The 19,615-nt window shown below is 45.5% G+C and overlaps 1 protein-coding gene across 8 annotated transcripts in view; it reads left to right on the top strand.

Annotated features, from left to right (window-relative positions):
• The window catches only part of ahi1 (Abelson helper integration site 1), a 375,133-nt gene that overhangs the window by 76,208 nt on the left and 279,310 nt on the right, over positions 1-19,615 (top strand). For all 8 annotated transcript variants that reach the window (XR_005460937.1, XM_038799412.1, XM_038799411.1 and 5 more), the window contains 6 exons: positions 10,939-11,131; positions 12,327-12,422; positions 15,075-15,260; positions 16,970-17,125; positions 17,382-17,514; positions 19,439-19,562. Coding sequence is in view for 7 of the 8 variants with exons in the window: in XM_038799412.1 (XP_038655340.1) it covers positions 10,939-11,131; positions 12,327-12,422; positions 15,075-15,260; positions 16,970-17,125; positions 17,382-17,514; positions 19,439-19,562 (888 nt within the window). In the remaining variant the exon portion in view is untranslated. The remainder of the gene's footprint in view (positions 1-10,938; positions 11,132-12,326; positions 12,423-15,074; positions 15,261-16,969; positions 17,126-17,381; positions 17,515-19,438; positions 19,563-19,615) is intronic.

The following is a 19,615-nucleotide window of genomic DNA, read 5'->3' as shown; positions in this document are numbered from 1 at the left end:
GAGGAGCCATCCACATAAATCTTCAGGGGTGCGCACGTGTCTATGGGCTGAGGTCTCTGGGGTGTACTACCTATTTTCCTGGGAGGTGTCTTCGGAATAAATGGGCCTGTGTTGTGTTTTGTGGCGATGGTCTCACATTCATGAGGGGTGCCTGGGTACTGTAAATTATCGGCAAGGAAAGTGTGGGTCCTTGTTCGTTTAACTGTAATGTCCCGTCCCTGTAAAAGAAGGGTCCAACGGGCTGCGCGGATTTGGCTGACTGTTCCATCTTTAAGTCGGCCGTCTAACAATAGCTGTGTTGGGGTGTGTTCAGTGAGGATGGTGATTGGGTTGAGTCCTGTTATTGTATTGCTAAGTATTGTACTGGCCAGAAAACTGCAAGCAGGTGCCTTTCACAGGCAGAAAATCCTTGCTCGACAGGGTCTAAAATGCGTGAGGCGTATTCCATGGTCGTAATTGGTCATGGCGTTCCTGGAGGAGCACGGCCGAAAGGGTTCGGTCGGTGCTTGCTATTTCGATAGTGTACGGGGAAAGTGGATCTGGGACCTGTAGTATTCTGTGCTGTGCTGAGTGCTCTTTTTAAGGCATCCACGGCATCCGTATGCTGTGGGAGCCATTCCCAAGGTGCCTGCTTCTTGAGAAGTTCAGATAGTCCACGCTGCTTTCGTGGCGAAACAGTCAATATGATTTCGGCTGTAGCCAACCAGTCCTAGAAATGACCGGAGGGCTGAGACATTGTGGGGAAGGGGCAATTTGACTATCGAGTCAATTCTTTTTTGCTCGATCTAACGTTTACCATGAGTGATTACTGTACCCAAGTAAATCACTTTTTCTTTCAAAATCTGGGCCTTTTTGGGATTTACCTTACAACCAATTTCTTTCAGGAGTCCTAGGAGTTCTGCGAGAAGCGAAATATGCTCTGCCTTTGTGTCTGTCTGTCGTAGCAAGTCGTCTACATACTGGACCAGATATTCGGGGTGGGAAAATTTAGCTAAACCATTTGCCAGCTGTCGGTGGAAAATGGAGGGGGAGTTGTGGAAGCCTTGTGGAAGGCACATCCACGTGTACTGCTGTCCTTTAAATGTGAAAGTGAATTTATACTGGCACGCTTTAGCCAATGGAATGGATCAAAAGCCATTGCTAATGTCCAAAACTGAAAAGAATTTTGACTGGAGTCCCTATTTGAGCATGTCTCGGGACTCGTTGCTACGGTGGGGGCTGTTGTTAGGGTTACTTTGTTCAGTTCCCGGGAATCAATGGTCAGTCGCCATGATCCATCCGGTTTCCTGACAGGCCAAATTGGTGCATTGTTTGTGGAGGCTACTGATCTCAGTACGCCTTGGTCTAGTAAACTATCTATTACTTTTGAGATTTTTCCCTCTGCTTCCTGGGGAAATCCGTGCTGCGTCTGGGGTCAGGACCTGTAATCTGCACAGAGTCAGCCATTCTGCCACAGTCGTGCTTGTGCTGTGCAAATGCTGCTTTGTGTTCTTGCAGGACTGCCCTAACCTGTCCGTCTGGACTAATGGTTCGAGGGTCGAACCAGAAGTCTCCTACTGAGCTAATTCTATTCTCGTACTCGCCATTCTCCAAACACATTTGTTAACTGGATCAAAGGAAAGGTTGTGGGAGCTCATGAAATCAATCGCTAAGATATGTTCTGCTGTGTGGGCAGATCAACTAAAATTACGGGGTGCTTGGTAGTGATGTTGCCTATCTGTATCGCTATGCGGGCTGTGATGTGTTCCTGTTGTAAGTGACATGTAAAGCCGCTGAGTGTAATGGTGTCTGTTGTGGGCCATGTGTCCCTCTGAAACATTGTGGAGGAGTTGAGTGTGGTGCGGGACCCTCCTGTGTCCCAAAGAAATTCTACGGGCTGCCCCCGGACTTTGCCTGCTATGACCGGTCGCCTGGACTTATCCCAAAGGGTGTCGCAGACCCAAGTTGGGGATCCCGAACATCGTCAGTTAGTGCCGTTCATGTCTCCATGGTCTGAACGGGCGCTAAAGCTATGAATAGGCTTTTTCCTATTTAGGGTGCCTGTCTGTTGGACTCTCTGCTGTTTCTGTGGCGTGTTGCACTCTTGTGCAAAGTGTCCTAACTGTCCATAGTTGTAACACTCATGTGATTTGGGCTGGGGTGGGCTGTTCCTGCCCTCATTTACCCATGCGGGGTTCTGGTGCGCCTTAGCTGGATGCCTGTCTGCATCTGCCTGCTCTTCCTCGGGTCTGATAAATGCGGTTTTGTTGTGAACGGATTGCTCCCAAGCGCGGGGCAACCTTTTCAAAACCCATTTCTCATTGTGGGCCTCATCTGAAGGGTCGTAATTTGTGCAAGCTCTCTGTCCTGCCTCTGTTCCATGAGAGACCAGGATTCGAGTCCATTTGGCCATGTTATCTGCGGATGAATGGGCACAGGCTAACTCTACAAAAACTGCTGTGAAGTGTATCTACAAACGGCCAGCAAACGCTGTGGGGTGCTCTGTTTTCTTTTGCCTACTCTTGTTTAGGCCTTCTACCGGGTCTCCTCTGTTGTAGCCGATCGCATCAAGGATCGCTGTGTACATCTCTTGGAGTGTGCCTCCTCCTACATTCTGTGGGCCGGGAAGGGCTGCCACGACTGAAGGGTCGAGGCTTAAAACTGTGAGCTTCACTTGCTCCTTCTCGTCCAGGCCGTACATGGTGGCCTGCTGTTTAACCTTCGCGAAAAATTGGTGGGGGTCTGAAGTGGGGAGTAACAGTGTAATTTTTCCACACGGGTCCTGTAATTGGGTCACGGTTAAGGGGGTTGTGTACAGAAAATCTGCTTCTCCTTCTGCTGCGGCCCTGCGGTGTGTGGTTACAGGGTTCATGGGGGTATGTTCTGCCTGTTCAGTAGGGGGTTGGGGTGCTCTCCTTTTCTGGGGCTTCTCCTGTGTACATGCTCCATGTACGTATCTATGGGCCGTTTCATTTAATTCCTGCCAATCGGGGCCGTTTTCCTGATCTAATTGGAGTCCGAATGTACTCTGAAATCCATTTTGCTCTGAAAGCAGGGATTGCAATTCTGCAATTTGCTTCCGGCACTTTGCGTGGTCTACGGAGCTCTGCCTTTGTTCCGTTGTGGTGTTGTGACTTCTGTGTGAGTGTGCTGAACACTCAATTTGGCTCTGTTTCTGTTCTAAGCTCTGGAGTCGCAAGGTGTCGTTAAGACACCGCCACAAGCTTCAAGGTGAAGTTCAAAGCAATAAAACTGTATACCAATTAGTAAGTCCAAACAACTAGAGTTTATTATAATACAATTATAATAACTACCCATGCACACGCTAAAAGGATTAAACTTATTCCTACCGCTAAACAACTAATACTTATCTCGAAGGAACTGCTGGGTCAGGGAACAAGGCCTCTTGCTCTGCTCTGGTCTGCAGACTTCAGGTTGGTATCAATTAAAAAGGGGGTCAGGAGTTCCTATCTCTGGTAGCGGTCGTTGGGAGGCACTTACTTGTTGGTGGCTGCTGTCCGAAGGCTGGATCGGGAGACAGGAGCCAGGAGACAAGAGACTGAACCATGTGTGGGACCTTTCTTTTATAGGTCCCAGGGGATCCGCGCCCCTTTGGACGGACTCTTTTACCTGCTTGGAATCAATTGGGTCTCTTCCCAATCGATATGTTTGAAACCCCCCAATCATGGGGCAGTTCCTCGGTCGCTGGGGCAGTTCTTGGGACTTATTGTTTTGGGCTCCTCTGGCGCCAAAGGGTCTGGCCTTCCATAGAATGTGTCGATCTGTGTTTAACTTGTTTCCATTGTATCTGGGGATCGCCCAGTATCGCCTCATTAGTATGTTAACTTGTTTCTTTTCACAGTGCTGTCTGGTTTCTGCAACAGTCAAAACTGGATTCTGCAGTCGTCCCAATATACAATCGCTTTGCAAGCTGCTTGCTTTACAACATGTCCATTTTCCCTGCATTCCTTGCAATCTTCCATTTTGTGTTGGGCAGTGGCCACCCCAGGTGGCTACAGTGGAAGAATGGAGTGCTCGTAGGGCTGCTTTCAAATCATTGCACTGTTTCTGCAATGTTTCTACCTGCTGCTCGGTTTCCTGTCTTACCAAGACCGCACATTGTGTGTCCTGGTAGGCCTTTTCGTACTGCGTCTGGAAGCTACTTAAGTGCGCGAGACAAGACTGGTGTGCCCTCTTGGCATCATCCACCTCTCTGTCCTTTGCTGCTAGCTTCTCTCTCAAATCTCTGTTCTCCTTCTCAATCTCACTCGCGTCACCCTCACTGGTTCTATCTCTCTCTTCTATCTCTCTACGGAGCATCTGAACGACCTCCTCTGTGCCTCACAATTGTGCCGAACGTGACACGATTGCCATCGGCTTGCAAGCTTTTCCCAAGCTCTTCTTGTGTATCTCTGTCAGTTTCTCCCACCAAGTATGTCCTATACTCCCGGGACCTGTTTCCTCATTAATGCAGAATTCACTCCAAAGAGGCCATCCTTTCCCTTTGAGATATTTCCTGATTTCCTCTTCCCAAACGGGACACAGTAAGAAGTCTTACAACACCAGGTTAAAGTCCAACAGGTTTGTTCCAAACACGAGCTTTCGGAGCGCAGCTCCTTCCTCAGGTGAATGCGCTCCGAAAGCTCGTGTTTGAAACAAACCTGTTGGACTTTAACCTGGTGTTGTAAGACTTCTTACTGTGCTCACCCCAGTCCAACGCCGGCATCTCCACATCAATGGAACACTGACCTACTCTACTCGTTGCTGCAACCTCGAATTCCTGGGGGTTCCTAAGGCGTTCCATTGCCTTCATTGCCATTTTTCCTATCTGTGTTCTCTACTAAATTTGGAACAGCGGGTGACAACGCGGTGATGTAGACACGGGTATGGCTTACGCTAATTTCCGGCCTTCAAAACTCCCGACAGTTTTACGCAACAAAATCTCTCGGGTTTACCTTCTATCCCTGTTAGTACGCATGCATTAACACACTTCCGAATTCTGGAGGCTTGATCAGTATTGCTCAAACACTTGTGGTTTTTCTGTTTCCAATTGGATTTCTTTTTTTTAAATAATTTTTATTGAGAAATTTTGATTTTATACAACATTGACGCACCTTAGTAAAATACCGAAAATAACAATAATATTAACAATCATATACATTCGCCCCATCCCCATGAACAACCCAGCATTTTAACAACAACGCAAATTAACACACTATAAAGTTACAGAATAAACACTACAATAATGCACCCCCCCCCGGGTTGCTGCTGCTATTAGCCCAGTTACCTATCTCTGAGCCAGGAAGTCCAGAAAAGGCTGCCATCGTTTATAGAACCCTTGTATTGATCCTCTCAGGGCAAATTTGACCTTTTCCAATTTTGTAAATCCCGCCATGTCACTGATCCAGGTCTCCACACTTGGGGGCCTTGCATCCTTCCATTGTAACAGAATCCTTCGACGGGCTACTAGGGACGCAAAGGCCAGGACACCGGCCTCTTTCGCCTCCTGCACTCCCGGCTCTACCGCAACTCCAAAAATCGCGAGTCCCCACCCTGGTTTGACCCTGGATCCAACCACCCTCGACACCGTCCCCGCCACCCCCTTCCAGAATTCTTCCAGTGCTGGGCATGCCCAGAACATATGGGCGTGGTTCGCAGGACTCCCCGAACATCTGGTGCACCTGTCCGCACCCCCGAAGAACCTACTCATCCTAGTCCCGGACATGTGGACCCGGTGCAGCACCTTAAATTGGATGAGACTAAGCCTCGCACATGAGGAGGAAGAGTTGACTCTCTCCAAGGCATCCGCCCAAGTCCCGTCCTCTATCTGCTCCCCGAGTTCCTCCTCCCATTTAGCCTTCAGCTCCTCCACTGACGACTCCTCCACCTCCTGCATTACCTTATAGATGTCAGACACCTTCCCCTCTCCTACCCACACCCCCGAAAGCACTCTGTCCATCGTCCCCTGCGAGGGCAGCAAAGGGAATCCCTCTACCTGTCGCCTAGCAAACGCCTTTACCTGCAGGTATCTGAACATGTTCCCCTGGGGAAGGCCAAATTTATCTTCCAGTTCCCCCAGGCCCGCAAACCTCCCGCCAATAAACAGGTCCCTCAATTTGCTGATGCCCGCCCTTTGCCACCCCCTGAATCCCCCATCCGTGTTCCCCGGGATGAACCGATGGTTGCCACCCAGTGGAGCCTCCATCGAGCCCCCTGTTTCCCCCCGATGCCGTCTCCATTGTTCCCAGATTCTTAGGGTCGCTGCCACCACCGGGCTCGTGGTAAACCTCTTAGGGGAGAGCGGCAACGGTGCCGTTACCATGGCACCCAGGCTCGTACCTCTACATGACGCCATCTCCATTCTTTTCCACGCCGCCCCTCCCCCCTCCATCACCCATTTACGCACCATTGACACATTGGCTGCCCAATAGTACCCCAGAAGGTTGGGCAGTGCCAGCCCACCTCCATCCCTTCCTCGCTCCAGGAACACCCTCCTCACTCTCGGAGTCCCATGTGCCCACACAAAACTCAGAATACTGCTAGTCATTCTCCTAAAGAAGGCCCTGGGGATAAATATGGGCAGGCACTGAAAAAGGAACAAGAACCTCGGAAGCACTGTCATTTTGACGGACTGCACCCTCCCCGCCAACGACAATGGCAGCACGTCCCACCTCCTGAACTCCTCCTCCATCTGATCTACCAGCCTGGTAAAGTTATGCTTGTGGAGAGTCCCCCAGTCCCTGGCCACTTGCACCCCCAGGTACCTAAAGCTCTCCCCTGCCCGCCTAAGCGGGAGCCTACCAATTCCTTCCTCCTGGTCTCCAGGGTGCACCACAAACACCTCGCTTTTGCCTAAGTTTAATTTATAACCTGAGAAGGTCCCAAACTCGGCTAGTAACTCCATCACTCCCGGCATCCCTCCCACCGGGTCCGCCACATACAGTAACAGGTCGTCGGCATACAACGACACCCTATGTTCCTCTCCACCTCGCACCAAGCCTCTCCACCTCTCTGAATCTCTCAATGCCATCGCCAGCGGCTCGATTGCCAGTGCAAACAACAAGGGGGACAGGGGGCAACCCTGCCTGCTTCCAATTGGATTTCTAATTCAAATCTGGGTTCTCTCGGAGTGGTGAGGCCACTTCTAAGTCGCGTCCCGTCAGATGTCGCCAGAACATGTTGCTCGTTATGCTATCTCCTTAATTGGCTCTGTTTATGACGGTTAATATGGTCGCCGTCCTTAATTCTAATTATGCTTGCTCAAGAGTCGGCAGGTATCTTTTCGATACCGCCACAAGGTTCAAAACCGAATACTGATCAAAGTCTCGCTACACCAGTTAGTAAGTTCAAAAATCAATACTCATTTATTTACACACAGTCAATTATACTCATGCACAAACTCTACTAACTAAACTATCACTACTACTAAAAGCCTATACTTAGCTTCGGGCACCCACTCAGTCAGAGGAACAATGGCCGTTGTCTGGTTCTGAGGCTGCTGGCATCCAACTTGTATAGCATAGTAGCTAGGAGCATCTATCTCGTAGCGTGCGTTGACTTTGGACTTACTTGTCTGGTGCAGCTGCTAGGCAGGTCTCTCGCTGCTGAGAACCAAGGCCAAGAAGAATGATTCTCTCTTGGGGGCTTCCTCTTATACCCCAAAGGGGCTTGGTGCGTTTTTGGGCGGGCCTTGAACTTGGCCCCAATTAATTGGACCATATCCTAATCATCGGTATTGATTTTCTCCAATAAAGGGGTGGCTGCCTGATCGCTGGGTGGGCCCTAGGTAACAGTTGGCCTGCTTTTTTAGTCTCCACTGGCGCCGGGGTGTCTGCTTTGGTATTGTTTGCTTAAATGTTTCTCTTTTGTCCCTGGAGATAGCTCATTAGTATGCTAATGGCTTTGCAGTATCGGTCTTGTCTGGGAGCTGCAAACTCCAATCAACAGACAAACCTTGCATTGGCTTGCTTTCTCAGCATTGTCCATTTTTCCCTTCATTCTCTGCAAGCGTCCATTTTGTAATTGGGATGTGGCCACCCCAGGTGGCTACAGGGGGAAGGATGGGGAGAAGGGAAAAGGAGAGGGAGGCAAGAGGGGAAAGAAATAGGGATACTGGGATGGGAGGACTCCTGGGGCAATGGGCATGGGCTTTGGGGGCTTTAGAAATTAGGTAGGGGGAGGGTGGGGGGATAGGGTAGAATGCTTGTTACAACAGTTGCACCAGGAGGCAGCCAGAATAAAGACAATGGTGGACATCTTGGATGGCCCACAAGCACTGGGAAACCCCGGGGTGCAGGGGCACGTCCACATGGTAAGTATGGCTGGCTCCGCAGGATGGACAGAAATCCCCAATCAGGTTACTCACCTGGAACGTGAGGGGTCTAAATGGCCCGGTGAAAAGATCCAGAGTCTTCACCCATCTTAAAAGCCTGAGCGTAAGAAAGAGCTGGATAGGGCAGAACTACCAAGTGTGCTACAGCACGAGTGTCAGGGTGTGTGGCCATCCTATTTAGTAAAAAGATGACCTTTACAGCTTCGACTACTGTGCCAGCCCTTGGGGAGGGACAATATATAATGATCAAAGTGTCCTGGAAGGGCCACAATTACACCCAGGTCTCTCTGAGTATCCACCTCTCTCAATTTACACCCATTCAAATAATAATCTGCTTTCCTATTTCCAATTGGGATGACGTAGATTTATAAAAACGACCATGGCAGAAATCCCCGACCTAGACTCCGGCCAACTCATATGACAGTCCTGCCATCCCCGGAATCAACCTGCTAAACCTTCGCTGCACTCCCTCTTTAGCAAAAACAATCAGAAAGAGACATCAAAACTGCACACTACAGGCGTGGCCTCACCAATGCTCTATACAATTGCAGATAGAATCCTGGGTGGGATTCTCCGTCCTGCCACCCGTTCTCTGGTGCGGCACGCCCCAGCCAACAGCAGGATTCCCCGAGCTAGCAGCCGGCCAATGGGGTTTCCCATTGTGGGAGCCAGCACGCCATTCGGGAAATCCGGAGTGAGTGCGCTGCCACCGAAACGGAGAATCTCGCCAACGGAGAATCCAGCCCCTATTCCTATACTCAAATTCTCTTGCTTTGAAGGCCAACATACCATTTGCCTTCTTTACTGCCTGCTGTACCTGCGTGCTTACTTTCAGTGACTGATGCACAATTACACCCAGGTCTCTCTGAGTATCCACCTCTCTCAATTTACACCCATTCAAATAATAATCTGCTTTCCTATTTTTGCTACCAAAGTGGATAACCTCACATTTATCCACATTATACTGCAGCTGCCATGCATGTACTCACTTACTCAGCCTGTCCAAATCCTGCTGAAGTATCTCTGGATCCTCTTCACAGCTCACCCTCCCACCCAACTTGGTATGAATTGATCTGTTTATACATATCCGGTGTTTATTTCTTTCTTTTATTTCTGAACGGGTGTTAATATTTTGCAACCTTCCAATCATCCAGCACAGCTTTATATCCATAAGGGTGTTTGAACGTTTGCCGTTAGAGTCTGATACTTTCTGACTTCGCTTAGCATTCATATGCTAACTTTAAATTAACTTTTGCTTTTTGCTCTTGGCTCTGATAATGTCAGAATCATACTGGTTAACTCAAATTGCTTTTACAGAATGTAGTGTTGATAAAGATCAAAAGCTGTATGCCTTGAAAGCTATTGATTTTGATATGTGACTGATGCAGAAATCAGAAATCCGCAGTGCACTAGCATTGCTTATTTTTAAAGAAAGTAACCTCCTGGGTCAACATAAATTGAAGCGTGAATAAAACAAGTATAGTTCGCGTGGGCAAGGAACTAATGATGTTCTCATAAATCAATTTAAAGCTTGACCTTATTCATTGTTTAAATCTTTGAAACTGATGGGCCCCATTTGTTTAAAAAAAAGCTTTGGACGTGATCCAATGGCCACACTGCGACTGAAAAGCAGTGCTTTGTGGTGCAGCGTGACGATAAAAGCCAGGAGACCCTACTCCGGGGATCTATCCGGCTCGCAACACCTCATTAGATCCAATACGATCTTGTGAGACAATGCTATGTAAGTCCCGCCCATTATGTACGGCATCACTTTTTAGTAAATTTGCATATTAAAGCGAGACATCTAGCCTCACTTTAATCCTGAGGTACCTGAGGCTTTGGGACTTATCTCCTTTGTCTTGCAAACCTCGGGGGAGCGGCATTTGGTATTGGTCCCCACAAACAGGGACCAGACCGAACGTACTCGTGGGGGTTTCCCAGGTGATTGGAGACCCCTGGCTACGTGCCCTTTGAGCAGGGTGGTGCCCTGGTGCTGCCGGTGCCACCTGGACACCCTGGTGCTGCCAGCATGGCACCCTGGAAGTGCTACCTGGGTACCAGCCTGGCACTGCCAAGATGCTCAGGTAGCATTGGCTTGGGCACTGCCAGGGTAGCAGGTTGGCACTGCCCAGGTACAAACTGGCATGTTTGCCCGCGTGATCGGGCTAGGGGAGCCCTGTGTGGGTGTTGGAGGGGGATGTTGGGGTGGGGGAGGGGTTGCCAGGGATCCTCCCATAGCATATTTGGGTGGGGGGGAGGGTGGTCACGGCTGGGTGCTTCGGCGGCCTCGTAGATCGGGACCCCATTTAAAAATAGTGTTCCCAACTCTCTCGAGCAGATCTCCTCAGTGGAGAAAATGGAGCTAGGTGCGGCCTCGGTAGTGTGTTCCCCACTGAGGCCCCTTACACAGCGAGAGTCGCGTTGTATAGCCGTGTATTTCTCGGCGCAGTGATCGCTGGGAAACACGTAGCTAAATGCTCTTGCGGGGGGATTTTGTTCCCAATTAGTTGAATCGTGCCCTTTCAATTTATTATACAAAACCTTGCTGGAATAAAAAAATTCTTGGAGATTTAAAACTTTTGGGAACATTTCCTCCTTTTGTCATTCTAATTCTTTCATGTTGATAGCAATCGACCTGTCACTTCATATTATGAGCAAGAGAACGTGGAGCACATCCTTCCCATCATGACACAGCCGTTCGATTTTAGGAAAGAAAAGTCACCAATTCCAGCATGGGAGGAGCAAATTATCTTCAACGAGCGATTTGGTTACTTCCTTCAAGGATTAATGGATTCACCTTGTAGCCTTCTGTTTTTTGAGGTATCAAATATTTTGGTTGGATCCTGCATACCAATTCTGCACTCTTATCATCTTAACTTTTTTATATGCTAACTAGACCTAGATGAGTGGGATACAGTTGTATATTTTGGAATGAGCTGAGCAACTTTTTTTGAATGTTCCAAATTAGTTTAATTTAAATGCATGCATGCTGATCAAAGTTAGAGATAGACCTGAAATGTCGAATTTCCATTGAAAACATTAGTGCAGTGTTTGTTTTCCTTTTGTTTTGCTGAATTCACAATTTTGCACGTCCTAAATACCAAGCCCCACTTCTGATTATGGAGGTAAATTTATTTAAAAATTTTAACTGCAGATTTAATCAGTTACGATTGCACATCATGCAAATTTAACTGACGGATAACAAGAGATTTTCCATATCATTGTGCCTTGACAACGTTTACTTTCAGGGTCGGTAAGTGGAAAAAGGGATTGAGGTACATTGCACCATATGTTCACCTCCACTTCACTGCCCTGGAATTTCCAGATTTCCCCAAGATAGAATAATTTAAGCAGAAGCTGAAGAAAGCACAGACCCATTTTAATGTTTAAGTGATACAGAATGGAGTGTTCCTATCCTTCTACTGTAGATTCTTTTCAATGTAGCTCCATTGTTGGTCAGTATACTGATACCTGGATAATCCTGGCATTAGGATCTGTGATGCTGTATGAACTGGAAATTCTATAGGGCCACCCAGGGGTTAGGCTGATGGAAACCGGAATGAAAATTTGTCTCCCCCTCCCAGCAGAATCCAAAAGGTCTGTGGACAGACTAGTATGTAGGAGGAACAGCTGTAGACTTGGAAAGCCTGCAGCTGCACTCCTTCTGCCACCTCTTTATTCAGGTGTAAGACCCGTTAAGGCACAGAAGATCGTCTCCCCCCTCATAGTTACAGTACACTTCCCATACATTGCAGTTGGTCAAGTACCTGCTGAGAGCGTAGATGAGAAACTATCACATAATATCTTTTCTGTGTAATGAAAAATGAAGTTATGAAAATAAATATTTAGGCTTTTATCACACAAGTGTCTAATCTGCCCTGGAGTGAGACCAAGTGGAAAATCTTAGTGAGTTTTATTTTAGAGTTGTATTTTAGAGCAATTCTGAGTTAGATATTTTGCATTATTTGTTTTAGTTTGTTCGAAGCTCTAATCAGATATTTTGATGCTTGTACAGATCCTTGAATTTGTAAGTATGGATGAAGCCAGAGTCAACTATGCAACTCAAAGTAGTGAAGGTGGTTGGCGGAAAATAGCCTGGGCATTTCTAAAGGTAAAGTGTTATGGACATAGCCATATTCTGAAGCATAATGCAAGGATTGTCTGCAATATTTGCAAGATCTTAGCAGGTTTTTGTTTCTAACATAGTCAGTTCTGATTTAACTTGTGCTTCATAATACCTGACTCTGTGTAAATAGCATTCCCTTTTCCAGTCTGAATTTTTAATAATTATTCACAGCTTAATTAGATTAAGAATGATGCCACTTCGAGGAAAGGAGATTCTGTGTACGCAAAATGAAAGGGAGCATCCTCTTTGGCTGCTGAAATCGAAGCAATGCTGCATGCGTTGCATTCCGCTTTTGCCACTCCACAGCACTATCCCAAAGATCATAACTGCAGTATTGCCTACAGCCAAGATCTAAGCCACCAATGTATACGCAAACCGACCCCCTGAACGAGCACCCTAATTGGGCCCAAACCCCACACTATTCCCGTAACCCCACCTGGGGCCAATTTAGTATGGCCAATCCACCTAACCTGCACATCTTTGGACTTTGGGAGGAAACTGAAGCACCAGGAGGAAACCCACACAGACACAGGACGAAAGTGCAAACTCCATACTGACAGTCACCCGAGGTTGGAGTCGAACCCAGGCCCTTGGCACTGGGAAGCGCCTCTAACCCACACACCACCCTGACTTGGAATTGTGTGGCCGTCTTTCGCTATTGCTAGGTTAAAATCCTGAAACTCAAGGTGGACGGTGCAGATTCAATGGGCCAAATGGTTTCCGTCTGCTCTGTAGGGATTCTATGATATAACAAAATTCTCATTTGTGTTATGTAAAAAGGTGGACTGAAGCAGTTCAGGATGGTAGCTCACCATCACCTTCTGGGCAATTAGGGATGGCCATTGTGCCCCAGTGCTGCCATATTTCTGCCTTCACGTGCCTGCCCTAGACCAAACTGGAAGATTTAGCTAAGCCCAAAGTCAGCGGTACACTTGAGCACAAAGACTAAAATAATTTCTCTTTCATCTTGCTGACAATCATCTTCTTTGATTGTGTTCTCCTTCTCACAGAGACTTGCACTGGGTGAATCTGAAATTATTTGCTCTTCATTTGAGAGACTGAACAAGTGGATGCAAACAGGCATTTTGACCATAATATGTAATACTTTTTTTTTAGATTTTCTCTTCTTTAGAATTTCTCTTTTTTTAGAAGTTTGTTCTCAAGATTTGGGTGCTGGAATTGGTGTTCTATAACTTCCCTGAGAAGCTATGGTCTTCTGTTGTTTTAGTGACTTGCTTTGCGATGTTAAGAGTTATGCAGTACATCTGTAGGCCAGACCATGTGAAGGTAGTGTTCACCTTTCCCTGAACAGCATTAGTGAACCATTGGGTTTATATCTTTTTCTTTCCTGGTCTCAACCCTGAGTCTAACTAATTCAATTTCCCACTTAGAAATGTTGGGATTTGAAGACTAAACCTCCAATGATTCTACATTGCTACATTATCACATCTAGCTACATGTACTGTTGGTGGATTGCAGTAAAAAAATAGATTCAAATCAGCATGAAATATTCACTCTCTCCACCATGACTCTGATAGTAGTGTATACCATCTAAGTCACCAAGGCTACTTCGACAATACCTTCCAAACCCATGACCTCTACCAAAAAGAAGATTAAGGAAAACAGATACATCGAAACAACACCATCAGGATGTTCCCCTCTAACCCACACACCATCCTGGCTTGGAATTATATAGCCTTTCTTTCACTATCACTGGGTTAAAGTCCTGGTCCTCCCTTCCTTAACATCACTGTGAGCGTACCAACACCAGGTGGACTGAAGCAGTTCAGGATGGTGCCTCACCATCACCTTCTGGGCAATTGGGGATGGCAAATAAATGATCTTGCCAGCGATACCCGCATCTTGTGGAAAAAATAAATAAAACCTTTTCCCTCCTGGATAAGATTTTCTTGTTCATCACAACTAAATAACTTTACTGCTATGTAATACTATATAATGGAACATTTTTTTCAAAAAAATCTTTTTTTCTATTGAAATGTTTAAAAAACTGAAATAATCATATAAAATGGCAGTTCAGGAAGGGATTTTGTTTCTTTACCTAGTTACAGGTGAAAATATACCCATTGGCCCTTAAATTCCTGAGGATGAAGATTTGGGGTGGGATGATTTCATCTGGGAGGACTAGATTAAATCTGGATTCAACCCAGTTTATCATGGCCTTTTTAAGTTTTTGCAGGAGGCCGAAATTCCTCTTTCCCTTCCCACCCGCACTCTCCATTTTGGGGAGGTGTGTTGAAGGGGTGGAGAATTCCGGGACTTCGCTGAGAAGGCATGCCAGTTCAGAACCAGTGTTCCCAATTGAGGTAATTTTTCCCAGTGGGGATTGATTTATCTTGTCCAGGGGTTAACCTGCTGTTTTTTTTTCAAACCAGGTATTAAAGAATGGTGTTTTTCTTCTTTTCTGCAATCTGATACAGTCTCGGGCCCAGGGCATGCAAGGTGGATCCTCAGGAATTTGGAGCTATTGCCATTGTCTATGTTTGTAGTTGTTTTATTTGTCCTTAGAAAAATATTGTATGATATTATAAAATTTTGTTCAATGAATACTGGAAACACAGATGCTTCAGTTAACATGCGTCACTTATAAACACAAGCATTTCTATTGTCATTAAATAGTTGGTAGGTGCTAACGGAGTGTTGAATATTGATCGGAAACTGCGTCTACAGTTGTATTATCCACCTGCAAAAATCAAGAAGCTTTCCAATTCCATCGAAGTATTTGAATGGTGGAAGAAACGCCCTTGGAATCAATACCCTTCAACTTTGTACGTTACAGTGAAAGGCTTAAGGCTACCTCAAAATGTGAGTCTAAATTAAGAAACTTCAAAAGCCTGTGCACACACTACATTTTCTGGAACTGTGAATTGCTTCTTCAAACCTTAAAAAAAAATCAAACAACCTTTCTTAAATGAGGAATTGAGTAAAACAGAATTTTATATGGAAGAATTTTTAAAAAGATAGTCACAAAATTACATTCTTTGGAAAGAGTATTTTTGATGGGCATATAAACAAAATATGCAAGACAAAATCACATGCTGTGAGTTAAATTTATATGGCTATGATTTTCTTTTGTGTTTTTTTACTCAGGAAAACTTGGGTCTAGAATTTGATTATATTAGGAGGAAAAGGCGATGCATCATTCAAGCATAAGCCAGAAAATATACTGATTCACGAATCTGAATTATAGCTCACTATTGTGTTACTGCCAATGTTTTGGTTAATTTAAACCTTGAAGGGATTTCACTTTGTTTTCTCTCAAATGAATCTCTCCCTGTTAGTGTTTCTACAATATTAGATTTTGATCAGTGTTTGTACCACGGTACAGCCAAACCAGAGTTGGTGTTATGGGGCGGACAATGAGGGGTGCAATGCTGGATTTCAACATGCATTTTTCCTGCATGCAACTACCAAAGTGGTGCTGGTCATAGTATTGGGCTGGGAGGCTTTCCATCATGCAGGATGTGCACCTGAAAAGGAAGAGAAGCAACCCCCATCCCAAAAATAACCAGACCATTGAAATGACCGGAGTTCGGAGTAATCACAAGGCACTACGTCAAATTTGGGTATGGTCTCAGGCCAGCACAGATTGGAGTACAGTGATATTACAGCAGTTGTAGGCAAAAGTAAACTTTCTTGGCAACTGGTCATTTTATGTTAATTATCTTTTAACACTGGATCTTTATGGTCCCTCGCTGGCAGATTTGAAGGGGGGGGGGTCTCATAAATGCAACAAGTTGGCCTCCCGCCATCTACCCACCCACCACACTGACCCATCTCACATTTTACGGTGGAGATGTCAGGCAGCCCCTTCGTCCATGAGCCTATTGAGGCACTTAAGTGGCTAATTTATAGGCAAAACGTGGGTTGGCTGGCACTGTAGCTCTGCAGGCTGGTATTGGGAAAGGTTGATACCTCCTTGGAGGTCCCTTCATCCATCAGAATTTACCCCCCAACCTGAGTCATACCTTTCCACTTGACCTTCTCTCCCACTTTCTCAAACCTGGTCACCTAACCCCCTCACACCGTCAGTGGGGCTTGCCAGCCAGGTTCCCCCAATATACGGCACTGGGGTTAAAACTGCTGCTTCACAGCTCCAGGGACCTGGGTTCAATTCCGGCCTTGGGTGACTGGGTGACATTCTCCCCGTGTCTGAGTGGGTTTCCTCCGGGTGCTCTGGTTTCCTCCCACAATCCAAAGATGTGCAGGTTAGGTGGATTGGCCATGCTAAATTGCCCTTAGTGTCCAAAAAGGTTAGATGGGGTTACTGGGTTTACAGGTGGAGGTGTGGGCTTAAGTAGGGTGCTCTTTCTAAGGCACGGTGCAGACCCGATGGGCTGAATGGCCTCCTTCTGCACTCTAAGGATTCTCTGATACCTGCATTTACCTTCAGAGCATCCTCAATAAATTTCCAAGTTATAACAGTGACGAGACTAGTGAAATAAGGATGTCCTGAGGTTGTGAAAGGCACTCTGTAAAACGGCAAGTTCTTTATGTTGTTGTATCTCTTATAGGTGAATCCTTCTGTACGTTCCATGATAGTTATTCAACGAGAACAGGGCACTATTTCATACAATAGGCTTCAAACCGAGTTGGTGGAGAGAGGTGTTTCATCAGCTGTAGAATACCAAAAGTTGGATATTTTGAAATGGGTCAGACTACCTGGACAGGTAAAGAAGCTTGCTTAACCTGTGCTGTGACTGAATAGAAATAAAAATCAGGAAAGATATAAAATGGGCGAGAAGATTCACTGTTGCCCAAAGTAAAACATTACTTCCATTTAGAAATTTTGTTCATTTAAAAAAAAATAGATTTTATTCTTCTGAAGCCTCTTGCAAACTTCTTAGAAGTTACCTTATACAAAGTGTAGAAGTGTAATGATAATGCTAACATGTAAAATTTACAACTTGGCTGCCTTCCTTTTAGGTCTGTCGTATTCCTAACCATCTTTTGCTGTCATTTCGGGGAGGACAGATAGGATGCTTCTTTATCGAATTTTCTCATGATGGAAGAAGTTTGGCAGCATCGTGTGCTGACCGGAATGGCCATTTCATTATAGGTGAGAATTAGCAAGAGTGAAGAAGCAAAAAGGGAGAGACCCAAATGCCATCAAACCAAGTCAAAGGACTAGACAAAGAAAGATCTACAGACACCATCTTCAAACTACCCCCACTCCCCTACCCCTCCTTTCAACGTCATCATCCTTGAATACAACCACACCCAAGTGCAAATACAAGCAAGGCAAACAAAAACTATTAAAACCCATGTCCAACAAAGCTAAACAAAACAAAAATTCCAGGCTTATCTATAAAAAAAACTACGAGAATGAGCTGCAGCGAACCCTTCAAAACCGCTCCCATTAGCTAAATCGTTAGTCGCTCCATATATATATTATACATATATATAAGCTATATGTTATCACAACAATCAAAACTCCCATTGTGTAAAACCCCCAAATCTAACCAAGAACTATAAGAACTCAACGCCAACAAGAACAAAAAATCCAGAACAAGCATGAAACCCCAACAATGGAACAATTCAACATGCCTGTTGACAGAACCGGTAAAAAAACATTCACACCATGCCCAACTTCTGTCTTTTAATGAAAAAGTTCACCTCTCCTGGCTTGTCGAAGAAATAGAATTTTGTCTCAAAATTAGCTCTGAGCCGAGCTGAGTAGACCACACTAAACCGGACTCCATTCTTATGCAGGACAGCCTTGACTCCACTGAACGTGGCCCTCTTCTTCACTAGCTCCGCACCCAAGTCCTAATGGAACCTAATGGAGTGACAATCCCAATCGCAGTGCTCCTTTGCCCATCGCAAAACCTTCTCCTTCTTGAAGCTGTGGAGCATCACTATCACCGCATCTTCAGGACAAGGCCTTGGCTGAAATGTATGATGGGCTTGGTCCAACTCAGGAGGTGATGTGAATATAGCCATACCCACCATCTTGCCGAATATGCCCAAAAGGTACTCCATGGTCGTTGGGCTCTTCATCTCCTCTGGCAACCGCACAATCTGAATATTTTGCCTCCTGGACCAATTTTCTAGGTCATTTATCTTGGCTCTCAATAATCTATTTGTTTTGATCACCGAAGACACCTTGTTTTTCCCCAACATTACACCGCAGGAAGTCTAAATCCGTGCAAATGATGATTCTGCATGGGCCCGCGGGGCGTGGGTGCGAACGTCACTAACACAGACAGCATGGCGTCGGAATCGCAGCCGGGAGCAAATCGCGTTTTTTGCAATACCCGCTGTTAATCACAATTCTAGTTGCTGGCTTCAGGAAGCGGTGAATTCATCCCCAATATCATTTAGCTCCATATCCCATTCACAACCATTTTTATATTTACAGTAGTTTCACCAAATGGCACAAACTAATTTTCAAAAAATAGTTCTACATGCTCTTTACGTGGTTATAGAAAGATCCAACTTCCATCAGATCTTCATCAGAAATATCTAGCCTCATCAGATAACCTTTTTATATTTCGATGATCTCCATTATACTTGCATTTTTTTTTCCTGAGAAAAATTGGACGTAATTCTCGGAATATGGCAGGAATCCCAGAAATGGTTTCATGCCAGTGTGAATTTACAGTGGGGTCTTCCACTGGTGCCCGCCATGGCTGGCCAGAAAACCTCCTTTCGTACTCGTATGGCCTTATCCTCCTTTCCCCCTGAATCTGTTTTTGGATTGACCCAGTATCAAAACAGGAGGCACTAGTTCCTCAAGTCTGTTGTTCAAAGTTCATCCTGTCTTGGTTGTTCCTATGTTTGCAATAATTCTTGGTCTGTACTGTACCTGTTTTGCATTGATTATTTTCTTTTATTATTTGTAGTGATATTTGTAAAAAAAAATTTAAATCTATTAAATTAAAAAAATAAGAAATTGCATACATGTAGTTAAAAATAAGTGAGAAAAAGTTGGTAATTTAATCATTCCAGACTAATTTGCGCCTTTATGTCTATTGATTTAGTTTATGAAATTCCTTCTGGACATCTATTAGGAGAATTCAATGGACATTTTAACATTGTTTACTCTCTTTGTTGGTCGAATGATGATAAAACTCTTCTATCAGCATCATCAGATGGTACAGTAAGGTGAGTGCTAGTTTCAAATTAATTTACTATTTGTAGAATAAATTTAAATTTAA

This window comes from Scyliorhinus canicula, chromosome 6, assembly GCF_902713615.1.
Source record: "Scyliorhinus canicula chromosome 6, sScyCan1.1, whole genome shotgun sequence".
NCBI lineage: Eukaryota > Metazoa > Chordata > Chondrichthyes > Carcharhiniformes > Scyliorhinidae > Scyliorhinus > Scyliorhinus canicula.
This window is presented reverse-complemented; position numbering and strand designations above follow the sequence as displayed.